The sequence below is a fragment of the Lonchura striata genome, chromosome 7 (genome assembly GCF_046129695.1).
Source record: "Lonchura striata isolate bLonStr1 chromosome 7, bLonStr1.mat, whole genome shotgun sequence".
Classification (NCBI taxonomy): Eukaryota; Metazoa; Chordata; class Aves; order Passeriformes; family Estrildidae; genus Lonchura; species Lonchura striata.
This window is the reverse complement of record NC_134609.1, coordinates 24,691,529-24,706,001: the sequence shown is the minus strand read 5'-3', so window position 1 is coordinate 24,706,001 and position 14,473 is coordinate 24,691,529. Positions and strand designations below refer to the sequence as shown.

General features: G+C 40.0%; 1 protein-coding gene across 2 annotated transcripts in view; it reads left to right on the top strand.

Moving 5' to 3' along the window:
* CCDC186 (coiled-coil domain containing 186) overlaps positions 1-13,738 on the top strand; it is a 35,511-nt gene extending 21,773 nt beyond the window's left edge. For both annotated transcript variants that reach the window (XM_021525950.2, XM_021525951.2), the window contains 9 exons: positions 325-423; positions 1,186-1,272; positions 2,036-2,178; positions 4,561-4,816; positions 5,408-5,597; positions 6,582-6,662; positions 7,686-7,896; positions 8,939-9,158; positions 9,842-13,738. In XM_021525950.2, the coding sequence (XP_021381625.2) occupies positions 325-423; positions 1,186-1,272; positions 2,036-2,178; positions 4,561-4,816; positions 5,408-5,597; positions 6,582-6,662; positions 7,686-7,896; positions 8,939-9,158; positions 9,842-9,925 (1,371 nt within the window). In that variant the 3' untranslated portion in view covers positions 9,926-13,738. The remainder of the gene's footprint in view (positions 1-324; positions 424-1,185; positions 1,273-2,035; positions 2,179-4,560; positions 4,817-5,407; positions 5,598-6,581; positions 6,663-7,685; positions 7,897-8,938; positions 9,159-9,841) is intronic.
* The last annotated feature ends 735 nt before the right edge of the window (positions 13,739-14,473 follow it).

The window sequence follows — 14,473 nt, the reverse complement described above, 5'->3', positions numbered from 1 at the left end:
GTCAAATTATTGTTTAGTGCCTGAGTCGTCTTTTTCATTTCTTTCTAGCTTAAAGTGTAGCAGGAAAGAATTATCCTGTGAAAGTTCCAAAGCTGAGTTGAATACTGACTGGTTTTTTACTTTGCTGAAAAGTTGTTAAATAAAAGGGAAAAAAGTTTATCTTGATTGGCATGCAGTGTGGGGGTCTTTCTTGGCATGCTCAGGATTATCAGAGGTGTACTTAGAGAAAAGACTTAGTGATGTGAAAAGCTGTCTGTACACTCATAGAATGGAATGGGAAACATAAAACTTAAAACTCTACTTATATTTCTTCAATCACTTTAGGAGTCAGAAGAAATAAAATCAAATGAATTGGATGCAAAATTCCGAGTAACTAAAGGAGAACTAGAGAAACAAATTCAGGAGAAGTCTGATAACCTGGAGGTAAATATGTGGTCTGTGAAGTCCACTTTGTGGTTAAGAATTCTGTGGGGTTATAATTTTAAGAATCTTATTTTAAGCTGCTTACAGTTATGCCAGACTGTTTGGATTTTCTCTTTTTTTGTGGTCTGATACTAAATCCCAGGTGTCTGCCCTTCCAGCATTGCTTTTTATGGAGGATGTCTTCAGGTACTACCTTGGATTTACTTTTTAAAAACAAAGTTGGGGGAAAATATGACATAGTGAAGGTGAAATAACTTCTCTTTTGTTTATAAGCATGAGTGTTGCTGTAATTAAAAGCACAAGTTCAGTTGAGTCAGGCCTTTTTCTGGCCACTATTTTGCCAAGATGTATGGCAAGGACAGACAAGGACCAGCCTCTGTTCTTTCTAGAGATTTGCTAGCTCCAAAGTGAAATTCTCTAATAATGTTTCTGCTCACAGCTCATCTGTGTACATGCCATCTTCAGAGTGACCAAGTGCCAGTTTGCTCAGAGCTTTCCTAGGGCCTGTTGTGCCATAGATTTGTGTACCTAAAACCAGAGAGTGCAGGCTCACTTTTGTTAAATTCTCCTGAGAATAAAGAAGCTTTGAGGTTTTGCTTTCCTTTCTGAAGAAGTAAACCAAGCCTTTGGGTTAGCTGCTCTGCCTCAAGCCCTCTCAGCTGTTGTGGTGCCAGTATTGCCCTAGATTTTTTTTTTTTTTTTTTTTTTTTGAGGTGCCACTGTACATTAGTTTTCTTAATGAGCTTTTTACCCTCTAAAAAGGTGCATCATGCAAAAATAAAAGAACTGGAAGACTTGAAGAGAACATTTAAGGAAGGCATGGATGAGCTTCGAACACTGAGAACAAAGGTAAAGTGTGCTGAGTTGGATTGGAGTGGGGCTGAAAGCACAGTGCTGTGTTTTTTGATCAATAATAGATTCCATTCCTAATTGTACTTTTACTTCAGATCTGTCTTCAGTTTGATTAGAGATTGGCTGGCATGAGACTAGAATGAATACCTAATTGTTGACTCTGGATAGCCTTTTTTAGGAATGTTGAGCTGATCTGTAGCACAACAGTGTTTTGCTTCATTGTGTGCACCTCATTTGGCTGAAAAGCTGAGAAACATTTTAGATTTGTAATTCAGCAAATATTTGAAATCTTCTAAATTTAGTATAAATAAAATACTTGTAAGCTTCTCCTACCTGTGAAAAAAGTTTTGGCCTCTGGTAAGGAGGTTATGCTGTCCATAACTCATGGACAGTCTATAGAACAGCATGCCAATCCCTGTCTCCAGAGCAGCTCATTAGGACTGTGGAAAAAGGGAGGGAGACAGAGTATGGTAACTGAGGAAACATCATATCTGTGCGCCCTGATCCATTAGACTGATAAGTTTGATTCTTTGGATAAAATTAATGTTAAGCGCCCTGGTTGAATTTAATTTTTTTTGTTTGTTTTTCCGACTCTTACTTGATCTGAAATACTTTGGGATATTGGTCTAAGTTATTTGGAACCACCAAAAAATTAACACATGAGCTTTGTACAACAGTCTAGACATATAATCAGGATAATTTAGCTCTGAACTTTGTGAAACTAAATAGTTTCTGGTTTTATTTTTTTTTTTCCATTTAGGTAAAGTGTCTAGAGGACGAGCGCTTAAGAACAGAAGATGAGTTATCCAAGTATAAGGAAATAATAAATAGACAGAAAAGTGAAATTCAGAATTTGCTGGACAGAGTCAAAACTGTAGATAAGCTGCAGGATCAGCATCAGAGGTACAGTTGTGCACTTTGAGTAATGATTTAAAAGATTATCTGAGATGGGGAAGGGTTTGTTTTATTGAAGCTATTGATGCTTTAAATGCATTGTAATTTGAAGAATGCCTATCTTGGTTTAAATCAGTGTTGCTAATATTAAATATAACCTTGGTAGCCTCTCACAAAACAAGGGGATTGAGACTGATAAATCTAATTTAATGTCTCTCATTGTTAGAATAACAAGTGCCTGATTTCCAGCATACGCTACAGGAAATTGTCTTCTAGGTGTCTGCTCAGTGCCTGTTTTATTGAAAGATGGAAGGGAGCAACTAAATTGGAAAGATAAATTGCTTTAAAATTGTGATGGATGAATGGAATTATTTAATGGAAAGAATTTTACTTACTTGACAGATGCTGTATTCAGACAGGGTGAGGCACTTGTCTTTCTAATGGACTGGAATTCATTCTGCTGTGTTGAAGTTCACTCATTTAAGAATGTGAGGGGAATAATCTCAGGGGAGGGCTGGACTTGTGCACGATTCAGGAGTGTCTGAGCATGGTCCTGTGTCTGTGTGGTACACCTGGACTGGGATACAAAATGCTGGCCACTCTGCTGGTTCCACTGGTGCTGCATAAATAGAGATAGGCAGAACCACCCCTGTATCTGTCCTTCTCATGCTGGTTAAAAACACCCAGTTTTTATTTATCATTGTGAAGTATTTCCATAATTATAGGCCTTCCTCAGTGCTTAGCAAATCAGCCACTTTCCATGTGCTGTGTGCTGGTCACCTGTATTGTCATGGTGTCCTCAGCTTTTCCAGGGAAACTCCCGTGTGCTGGAAACTACTGGAGCCTACACTTGGATCAGTAACAGTTATTTTTCACTTGGAATCTTGCCAAGTGAGTTAAAGTGATTGTGATCAAAGTGTGAAACTACAAATGTGTGTTTCTACTTATCTTTTCTTCTCAGTAAATGAGACATGCTTAAATATGTCTGTCATTCCTATTCAATTTGGATTTTTTTTTCAGTATCCTTCCCATTTATTATCCCTACATCAAATTTCATATTGTCTTTTATTTCAATTTCAAGGCAGACATCCTAAAATTTATAAAGACTATATTTTAAAGTGAATATTGACCTGTGCTTGTTCACTGGAGGAATATGATTTTACGTTGAATGCTGGGAAGAACTTCATGGCTGAACTGGATACCGATCACCTCCAGTGTTCCCTGGTCTCTTTCATTTGCAATTTTTTAAGGATAATCTAGACATTTCTTTTAGAATGGTCTAAACCTTTAATTTTGTCTAATCCAACCCTGACTGCTAGGCAGAGATTTCTCCTGCCATAATGAAACAACATATTTGAAAATGTAAAATACAAGTATACATGCAACCTTCTGGCACAGGTTTTTAAATGGGAGCTCCAGGTGAGATACTTTGCAGCACAAATGACTGGGTCTCAGCTCTTCTTGGAGAAACAAATCAGTACAGAATTGTTGATTTAAAGTGAATTGATCCTCCTCATAATTACACTGTCTGTCAGGAAATTTCATGAGATGTGTGCTGTTGCTTTGTGTGATTTTAATTTTATTTTTAAATATGAATATATACACTCCCTGTAAGAAAGGTGGGGTTTTTTCTTCTGGTTTTAGAAAAGATGAATCAAATTCTATGACTGAAGAATTAATGAACTAATAATGCAAAAGCAAATAAAAGGACACGTTTTTAGTCTGTAACATTTTTAACAGCTATTGAATTTTGGGCTTAATTTCAAACACTTTCTGTAGAATGTTGATGATAACTGAAGATGTAGCATTTTTCACTCAGATGGATTGGATATGAGAGTCAGTAGAAACAAAAACTTGTTTTGTAGAGGGGAAGGACTTATTTTTGGGAAGAGGAGTAATGGAGTAAGACAAGCCCTTTGGTTCAGAGCTGCAGGGCTTGGATAAGGATGTGTCAGGAATTGCCATACTGCTGTCCTAGAGAAATCCAAACTGGAGTATTTCCCTGTGTCCTGAAGAGAAGGCCTCTTACAGATTGGCAAGGTTTGTTGGGTTTGCAAACCTTCCTCTTACCCACTAGGTCTGGTTTTGAGGGTTTTGTTTGTGCCCTGATCTAAAGGTCATATGGAGAATTTGAGTATGGAGAGGTGGGCTTCCTCAAGGAGCTAATGCCTGAGTGTCCTCTGTGGGCTGCAGAGATCTGTCATTTCAGCACTGCAGTGTGTTGTGAAACAAAGTGAAAACTCCATTGGCGTTTAAAATGATCCAGTGACTAACAGATATCCCAGGATTGTTCCCCTGCCTCATTTGGACTTGACCGGAATGCTTTTATTGCAGTATACTTCATATCTTTAAGCTCAGGTTATCCCTAATGTGATACAATTGTTTTGACAGAGATGAACAAGAAATCAGTGCTTTAAAGGAAGAAATAGATGGTTTCAATTCTCTGGTTGCTGATCTTCAGAAGGACATTGAAGGTAGTCGGAAAAGAGAATCTGAGCTATTGATATTCACTGAGAAATTAACCAGTAAGAATGCACAGCTTCAGTCTGAAAACAATTCCTTACAGAGCCAGTTGGATAAGCTTTCTTACAGTGAAAGAGAGCTGCAGAATCAGCTGGAGTGCGTTCAACAGACTAAAGATGATCTGGTGAGTACAGTGGGTTTTTTGTTTTTGCTCTAGTAAGATGTCTGATGCAGATAAAGAAGTAGCACATGAATACCATCTTGTATCTTCATTTACCTGACTGCAGTTCTTCCTTGAGTCTGCCATTAGTAGCAGTGGGATATGAACCCCTCACGTTCCCAGGCTGAAAGAAATCCTGAGACACACTGCACTGGAGTGAGGAGGTGTCACTGTGTTGCTCTTTCTGGTTTTTTGGGAGCAGAGAGTTGTTCACTTTCAGATTAAGTGAAACAGACAGAAGGTTCTAATTTGCCTGTAAAATTTTTTACCGTAAATTGTTCCTCAGGTCCTGTTTGTACTATGAGATAAATGTAATTTTTAATAAACCTAGTGTGTCACAGAAGGTAATGTGACTTTGTATTGTATCAAGAATAATTGTTGGAGGTAGTAGAGGACTTTTAATTTTCATGTGAAGTGCTAGTGTTCAGCCTGAATAATAAATGTAAAGTGTGAATGATTCCCAGGTGAAAAGTGCAGTTAGGGATGTTGCGTGTGCTCTATGGTTAGGCTAGAATTTTTTTGTGTATGACTGAAAATATAAAATTCCAATTTCAGGCCATCAAGTTACAGAAGGAGGAGGATCAGCGAAAGTCAGAGGTTGAGACCCTGCAGGCTCAGCTGGCCTCAGAGCAGGAAGAGGTGTCTGCCCTGAAGACCCACGTGGATGAACTGAAGGATGACCTCATTACCCAGAAGCGCAAGCATGCAGCAAACCTGAAAGACCTCACAAAACAGCTTCAGCTAGGTGGAGATTATTTTCATTTAGGAGACAGCCCCATCTATGAACCCCTCAGTGTCTGGTAGAGATTCAGGTCCTGTCTGTGTGTGCTCACTGCTTGAATGTCACCCTTGAAGCTCTCCCTGTTCCTGAAAACAATGAGAGTGAGGAAGTTAGACCTTGTGGAAACTGCAGTTACAGACCTTTGTGTTAATTTTCAGTCTAAAATGTAACTTCTGAAGTGGGTTTAAACATAAAATGAAATACTTACTTCAAAAGAGCTTAGTCTTTGTTATGATGTATCTGACTACTGAAATGTCACCGTAGGTATATATGGATCCTGGTCTGTGTAGGAGTATATTCAGAAGCTGCCAGAAATTTCCTAGTTGCTGACCATATCAGGAATTGCTGGTTATTTTTTTAACATAACACTTCAGTTTATAAAGCTGGATATGGGGAGACTGATGACTAATTTTGTCTACAAATAGAAGTCATCAAATACCCAACAATGTGAAAGCAAATACATTTGAAGATAATCTAATGTTTGAAGTGTGTTTGAAAGAAGAGATCCTATTGGCACTTTGCAAGACAAGTTCCATGTCTCTTTTTGTGCATGTAAGAACAGCTGTGTGCTTTCCCTCTTGATCCCTACTGAGTGAGTGGTGCTTCTGGCACAAGTACTGCTGTAGTGATACTGTTCCGAGATGCTGGAACAGAGTTGCTGACATCAGTAGTGATTTACATGGCAGACCTAATCAAAAGTAAGATCAAATTGAAGTCTTACTGGTACAGGTTAATCCTATATATGACATTACCCTGGCAAGTAAGCAGTGTGTAGGGATCATGGTGGGTTTGGGTTTTACTTGTAGTTGCTACCATTGTCTTTCAATTGTCACATCATGTTAAATTAGTGCAGGTCAGAGATGATTAGAGGTTCTGTATGTTGGGTAACACTGTAATTTTTAATTCTTACTCTGCTATTGATAATCATAATTTTGTTAATACTTTTAGCACGCAGGAAATTGGATCAGATGGAAAATGGTAATTATGACAAAGAAGTCAGCAGCATGGGGAGCCGTTCCAGTTCATCAGGTAATGGAGCACATAGCAGGGCTGCCAAACAGCCCTTCAGTCTTAACAAGGTTGCCACAGTGTGCTTGCTCTTTATGTGGTTTGTGCATATGCAGTGTGTGGGCAGCCTCCCATTAAAACTGACAAAATAGCCTCTAAGCACCAAAATGCACTTGGCTGACTGCAGTTCTAAGTGCTTATTATGAGATTAAAGTATAATGTTTATATATTTTGGTTCTTTTTAAATACCTGCCTTTTTTATTTGGTTGCTTTTATGTTTGGAGGAAGCCCAAGAGGACTCCAGTTTATACATGCTCCTTTTACATGCTGCCAGAGGCAAAATAAAAATGAGCAGTGGCTTCCAACATTGTTTAATTGCCCTATCGACAGTTGCGACTGTGTAAATGAGAAATCAATTAGCATCATTAGAGACATCAGTGGGTTTATGTAATATTCATTACTTTCTATCCAATTAGAAGTAAAAGAGTGATCTTTAGCACTGAAAACAGCACATTTTCTTACTTGATATCTTTGGATTTTAAGTTGAGTTGTTTCTGTCCAGATGTCGTGTAATCTCACTGTGTGAGAGAGACAATTGCTTAGAAAGAACAGCAGAAAGTAAATACTGCAAGCTCAAAGTGATCAGTGCTGCAGTGTTTATATGTAGGGCTTTTGTGAGCCTGTACAGTTTTCATGGTATTTATTGTAATTTTAGTTTACTCCAAAACACACATTTAAAATCAGCTGAGTGCAGAGTAAATGGACATGAAGGTGTTTAAGTGGAATAAGCATTCCTGAAGGGAGCACACTTAAACCAGAGGCTGTGCACCCACAGGAGGGGACTGCACCGCTGTCCCAGCGTGTGGCATTTAAACACTGTAAGGATCCTTTAGGGAAAACCCCACTAACATAAAGGGAAAGCTGGCATCCTGGGGAAAGCATCCTCAGCTACTGACAGATAGTGATGCATGCTCTGCTCTGCTGGGGGCACTTCACCTGATGTAAGATCCAAAGGAGTTGATCCAAGTGCTGGTGTGTTGGCAGGGTCCCTGAACGCGCGGAGCAGCACCGAGGATCGCTCGCCTGAGAACACCGGCTCTGCCGTGGCTGTGGACAGCTTCCCAGAGGTGGACAAGGCTGTCCTGGTTGAAAGAATACTAAGGCTGCAGAAGGCACACGCTCGAAAAAATGAGAAGATGGAGTTTATGGAGGATCACATTAAACAGCTAGTGGAGGAAATCAGGAAAAAAACAAAGTATGTTCTGTGTTCTTTACATGCAGGTTTTCAGTGTTGAGCTGAAACACTAGACAAGTAGAAAACTAATTGTCTAAGTGAAAATGTTTAAAACAGTAAAAATATTGCAGTGACTGTAGATTTCATAGATGGAATTAGTTTTGTGGGTTTTTCTTCTCTTTTCCCAGCAGTTATAGTAATTGCCAAATTTTTGATAATTAGTACTATTACTGAACTTTTTCAGGAGGAATAAACTGGCACAAGTGGGTTTTTGGTAGCAAAATGGTCAGCAGGTGGCTGATTTGAGGTGGACTGCTGCCACTGGCTTACAGAAAAGTTCATTCTCCTCACGTGCTTAAAAGGGTGCTGATTGTGTTTGCTTTGGAAGGAGAATCTACATTATTCCAGGTGGTACTCTGGTATAGACATCAAATAAATGATGTATCTGAGCTGAATGTAGTCAGTGGTTAATGTGTGAGACAAGATTCCACTTAAATGAAAATCTCATCTTACAGGATAATGTCTGGAACTTCAGTTAGGAGGGTAAGAAATGCTGGTAGAAAGCTGCTTCTGGACAGTGCAGTTGCCTGTTAGGAACAGCCCTTACTTAATGAGTCCATACGTTTATGCCCAGCTGGTACCATTTCACAGAAAATTATCAGAGTAGGGAAGACTCTTGGGAAGTGACTTCGTAATTTTTTTTTTTTTTTCCATGTGTAGAAAGCTTAAGATTCCATGTTTGGAGTTCTGCAGCAAAGAAATACAGATTTTTTAAAATTACCTTTCTTGTCCTAGTAGTTTTTTCAGAGTACTTTTAAATAACTAAACCCTGCACATTGTAGTCTCTTGGCTTGCTTATCAGCATTTTCTGTATCACTATTGGTATCCAAGGTTTTCCTCTAAAAACATTGCAGGAATAAATTTTTATTGCCTTTTTGGTAATGTAGTACTGCTTGAAAATAAAATTACTCCTGTCAGGAACCTGAAGTTACTTCAGCATCTGACTCTTCTCTGTCTTGTAATGCTATGACATTGTTTTTTTTATTTTTTTTTTATCCTCCAGAATTATTCAGAGTTATATTTTGCGGGAAGAAGCTGGAACACTGTCATCAGAGGCCTCTGACTTCAACAAAGTACACTTGAGCAGGCGTGGTGGGATCATGGCATCTCTGTATACATCGCACCCTGCAGACAGTGGGCTCACCTTGGAACTCTCCTTAGAGATAAACAGGAAGCTTCAGGCTGTGTTAGAAGATACATTACTGAAGAATATTACATTGAAAGTGAGTAGCTGTGCCAGTTCTTCTGCACATTCTCGTGGTTCTCAGATGCTCCCTTCACTGCATGCTGTTAAAGGCTTTTCAGAAGTCAGCTCATTGTGATTTGCTGCTGCTGGTAGCATTGGGGTTAACCAGGGAGTTTTGTGACATGATGCCATGTACCTCCAGTTTAGGACCCTCAGAGTATGCTGTACTAATGGGCTCTGCTTGAAATAAGGTCTGGAGTGCCTGTGCCTTCAGCAGGGCAGGGTCTCTGCATGCTCTGCCCTGGGCATGTGGAGCCAGGAGTGCAGGCTCTGCTCCTGGGGCAGCACACCTACTGCCAGGGAGAGGTGGCAGGCTGCAAAATGGTGTGCAGGCTGCCAGCTGGGCTGCAGGGCTCTGCACAAGCTGGAGATCTCTTCCTGTAATCATCATCATTCTCCTTGAATGCTAGGGGAACTGGCATTCTACCTTCTAGACATCCTGTAGAATACTGGTAACTGCAAAAAATGACTTGCTGTGAGCTTTGAGTCTCTTATTGCAATGGTTATGTTTTTTTCTGAATCTAATAATTTGCATTTTTTCTGGATACGTGAAAGTATCAACCTGCTGACATAAACAGTAATTTTGACTTACTAGTGCATTTTGTGCCGATGGACTCATTTCCCTGTATAACCTACCTTATTATTTTTCCCCCAAAAAAGGAAAACCTGCAAACTCTAGGAACAGAAATAGAACGGCTTATTAAACACAAGCATGAACTGGAACAGAGAATAAAGCAGACATAACTAAAACTTCTGGGGACTCACCAACCTGAAGATGCAGAAAAGGCAGGTGCTACAGACCAATGTGTTTTACATTCTGCCTGCCAGCACGAGCATCTGGGTTTTTTGCAGAAGAAGCCACACAGGCTCACTCGTGTGAGAGATCAACAGGGTTTGGCATCTGTGTGGTTCTGTCTACCTAGGATCAGCCTGAGGCACTGCTGAAATTCATTGCACACTACATTTATCTGGCACTTCTATTTGAAATACAGATGCTTTGCAGTGCAGACTGTTTGGAGTGTGAGTTGCCATGAGATTTTAATTTCTGCACTGTGTAATTAATCAGTCTCTTAATGATGGAGCTTGAAAAAAAATAAAGCCAATTATGTCTTAGTTGCTATTGAACATATCCAGTGTTACTGAGCTTTAAGGGCTTTAAGACATTTATTTCCTTCCTTGCATATTATTTCTGATCTTTGGGTTGATTAAGCATTTTTGACACATGCATGGAATAATGCTTTGCTACAAAATTTTGGGTTTCAAGTGGTGGCCATGATATTGCATATTTTCTGCTTTAGATTAACATTCAACTGGTCATTTTTTTTATTCCAGAGGAGTGAAACAACAGTAAAACTAAGGAATAAGAAAGTGTTCTGATTCAGTTTTTGAGTTCATGTAGTTGAAACCAATGTCAGTTCAGCAAATCTTGTAAACCCTTGATCTTTAGACATATGGATCAAAAGAAATCTGATATCAGATAATTGGTTAATAAAGTTCTCGGGGCTCGTGCATAACTAACAGCATTTAAGGAGTTTAAGCTGCCCATTGTAAATCTATGTAAGTACATGTAGGCATGGTGATTGAAGCTGTTTTCGAAGAAAAATGGAAACCAGTGAAATTTTCTTATTAGCTGTGGCTAGACCAACTAGTGACAATAATGGTAAGAAATAAGAAGTAGATCTAAATGGATTTTAATATATTGTTGGACTGTGAAAGTGGCACAGAAATCTGTGCAACTCCTTGATTTTACTGTTGTGAAGAATTAGTTGATGAAAATAACTGAAAACTGTTACTTAGTCCTTCAGTGTCTGAGATGGTGATGGAGGAAAAGTATCAAAGTGATGAGATTTGGGTTAGTCACAACATCATGTTCACATTTTAATTCCAGGGTAAGTAATATACACAATGTAAAATATCTTTATTCCAGCGGTAAATGAGTAGTTTCTGTATCTATCACCTTTTGACCAAAATCAATTGAGCAGATCACCATGTAAATACATACTTCAGGTTTTTATTAAATACTTGAACTTCCTATTGCCATGAAAAAAGAGTCAATGTACATTTATGATAGCAATGCTTTAGCTACTTTAATCAAAAAGGGGGCTGTGGGGAGAATCTCTTACTGCAGATAGTGTTTGTATTATACACCAAATCTGAATGAGGGACCTGAATTTGGCAGCACAGAGGAGGATAATTGATCAGACATCTGGGTGACTTAGGGGTGTGAACTCCATTTTCAGATGCCACTGAGTTGCCTGAGCTTTGTAGTAAAACAAATTGAGCAAAAGAGCCTAATTTGGTTTGAATAGTTTGGTTCAAGAGAGTGGGACTTCCTTGTTAGTTTAAAGATGGGCATCTCTAAAAGTCCTTGTTGGGATCAAGACCTGGTTTGGGGTCCAGAGAGCTTCAGGAGTCTGGGATGGCAGGTTCCTTCAGTGTCAGAGGGTTAAGTATTCCTTTGGAAAGGGAGAATGGGAGAAAATAGTTTAAAACCTGAGCAAGAATTACATAGAAACTGCAAGCCTTTAATCTGGGTGGGTTTTTATACATCTATTTTTCTAATTCCTGAGAGCAATGGTTAGCTGAAATGTTAGGAAACTTGGCCCAGTGCAGTCATGGGACTACTTCTGCTTTACTGTTGTTTAAGTGATGTGAAGAAGCAAATACCTGGCTCTGCTGAAACAGATTTGTCACAGCTTCCAGGAGGCAAACAGACAGTTGTTCATGACTGAGCTTGGACCTTCTGCTGAGAGAAAGTACTTTAGAACAATTTGCATGCTAAAACATAGCTTAGCTCTTGTATGTTTGTGTTTTCATGCTTTCATGTACCAGATATCTGGATGTTTTCAGGCATTCAGCTGAATGATTCCAGTATTTTAGATACCATGTTAATATTGTAATATTTTAATGTATGTTCTCCAGGTGTACAGTGTGAATGAAGGAGGTGTGTGGTGCAGATGGAATCAGTGCAATGGCTTTGTGGAAATTCTTATTTCTTTTGGCATGGTTGTTCTCCTTTTAAGTTGAGAAACCTAGTTAGCTGTCCTCCTGCCCTGCTGAAATGCTGCTTGCTCTTTGTAGCACTAATAACTTCTCAGACCTTTTTTTTCCCCTTGGTTATGGAGACACACAAAGCAGCCAAAATACCACATTGCTTTTTGTGCATGGTGTTTTCATGGACCAAATCTGTCATCCACAGGTGTTATTTTAAACATACCTGTTAGAGTTGGAAAAGTCATTCTGGCTTGCACATTGGCAAGTGGCTCTCCAGTCAGCCTGGGGTGTGATGAGTACCAGCCAGCAACTTGGCATAAGGATCCTCCTCCTTTTTGAGAGGCAGTGAGGTATCAGCTATAAAATGTTGCTGGCCCCGTTCCCATGGGGTAACTTGTCAGGGGTCTAATTCTGTTGGGGTTGTATTCAGAGCACTTTCTATGAAAGGTGTTTCTGTGGGGTGGCTCACACAGCTGGTGCAGGGTGGGTGAGAGCCTTGTGTAGTGATCTCGTCCCACTTATCCTTGTTTTGGAAATTGTATTAGGAATCTGAAACTGAAAATTGTCCTCAGATAAATTGAATTTTAGAGACAAACTGGTGAATTCATAAACTAATCATGGAGGCAGCCTGCAGCATGAAATGGCACAGTGTCCTGTCACTGAAATCCAGTGTCTATTAGACATGGAGTTGCCACAGGCTGCTTTTGAAAATTTCTGGCTTGTGGCTGGATGTATCTTACAAGCTTAAACATCTGTTTCTTAAATACTCAGGGTGCTCTTTTCATTCAAACATCGCACAGACAGATGATGTTAGAGGCCCTACCAGAAAGCTGCCTATGCTTTTCCACCCTCTGTAAAATCCAGCACTGTCATTGTCAGAAGCCAGACCCTCTGACTCTATTACAATTTTATGCTATGGAAATCACTGGCTTGCTGCCATACAGACTTGTGCAATATTTTTTAATTATAGTGTCCAGAAAACTGGATATTGATTTCTTCCTTGAACATTTTCTCACTATCTTCACCTGTTGCTGGCAACACCTGTATTACCTCTCTTAAAATATTTTTAATTGCAATGTTTTGGTTCATAACTAAAAAAGAAAGAAAAATTTAAAATCAGTATGTCTGGCTTCCAGTGCATCAACTGTAAAACCTGAGTGTCCACATGCTGCAGAGACCTGAACCTGGGGAGGGGTTCAGAGGGCAGGACCTGTCCCAAGGGGCCTTCACCCTTCCTGTGCCAGTCACTGTGACTGAACACCAGCAGTAGGTGGCACAAAGAATCAGGTGTACCCTGTCTCACCTGTCCAGGGACAGGTGTCTGTGTTGCAGAGGGAGCTGGGTGATATTTAGAGCTTTTCCAAGATGGATGGGTGTTTCCTTCTCATTTTCATGTTCTAACTGAAACTGTTGATTCTTCCAATCTATGTGTGTAAGTCCTATACAGAATGTCTTGTTGATTTAATTTTGTAGATACCTGTTTCTGTATAAAGTTTTCAAAGGTATTGCTATACCTTATGTATATACTGTACTTTGAAATAATAAACATACAAATATATGAAAGCCTGGGTTGGGTCTGATTTGTCCCACTGTGTTCTGCTGCCTGGCTGCAGTTGTGCTGGCAGCTCTGAGTGGGGTGGCAGCAGGGTTTGTGCTGGGTGCTTATCCCTGGGAGTGGGAGCTCGTGATGCCTTAGCCAAACACTGGCTAGAAGCAGCCACCAAAGCCCTTCTTGTTCCCTCGAGTGACTGCAGGAAAGCCGAGCAGTGCTGCTGCCAGCCCCTGCTGGCCTGTTGCACCCGGTAAACAGGAGGTGGCAGTGCCTCTTCTCCGGTCCTGCCGGTGGGAGGAACAGCAGAGCCAGGGAAAACACCTCTCCCTGCATTCATCCCTTGGGAATTGCCTGTGCTGCAGCTAAGGACTGCAGGCCCTGTCAGTGCCCTCGCTGCTTTTCCCTTCCATAAGCTGAATTTTGGGAATCCCACAATCCCAGCAGCAAGGACTGGTTCCTTGGCTGCAGCTCCACGTTTGCTCCTCTGATTTATTTATTCTCTTGTAGAGATCTAACAGTTTGTTTTTAAACCATTATAGTATTTTTAAATAAAAGTAGTAGGTGATCGTGTCTCGTTGCTGGCAGTGCTTCTGTTAAAAACCTAGGAATGGGATTGATATGGGTTGTCCTGCCCTTGCAGGGAGCTAGAAAAAGGGGAAAGAGTATGGTGAAGGTGATAATTTATGGAGTTTATTCTTGTATCTCCCAGAGTACCTTAAATGAGAGAGGGGGCTGTCCTATATTTT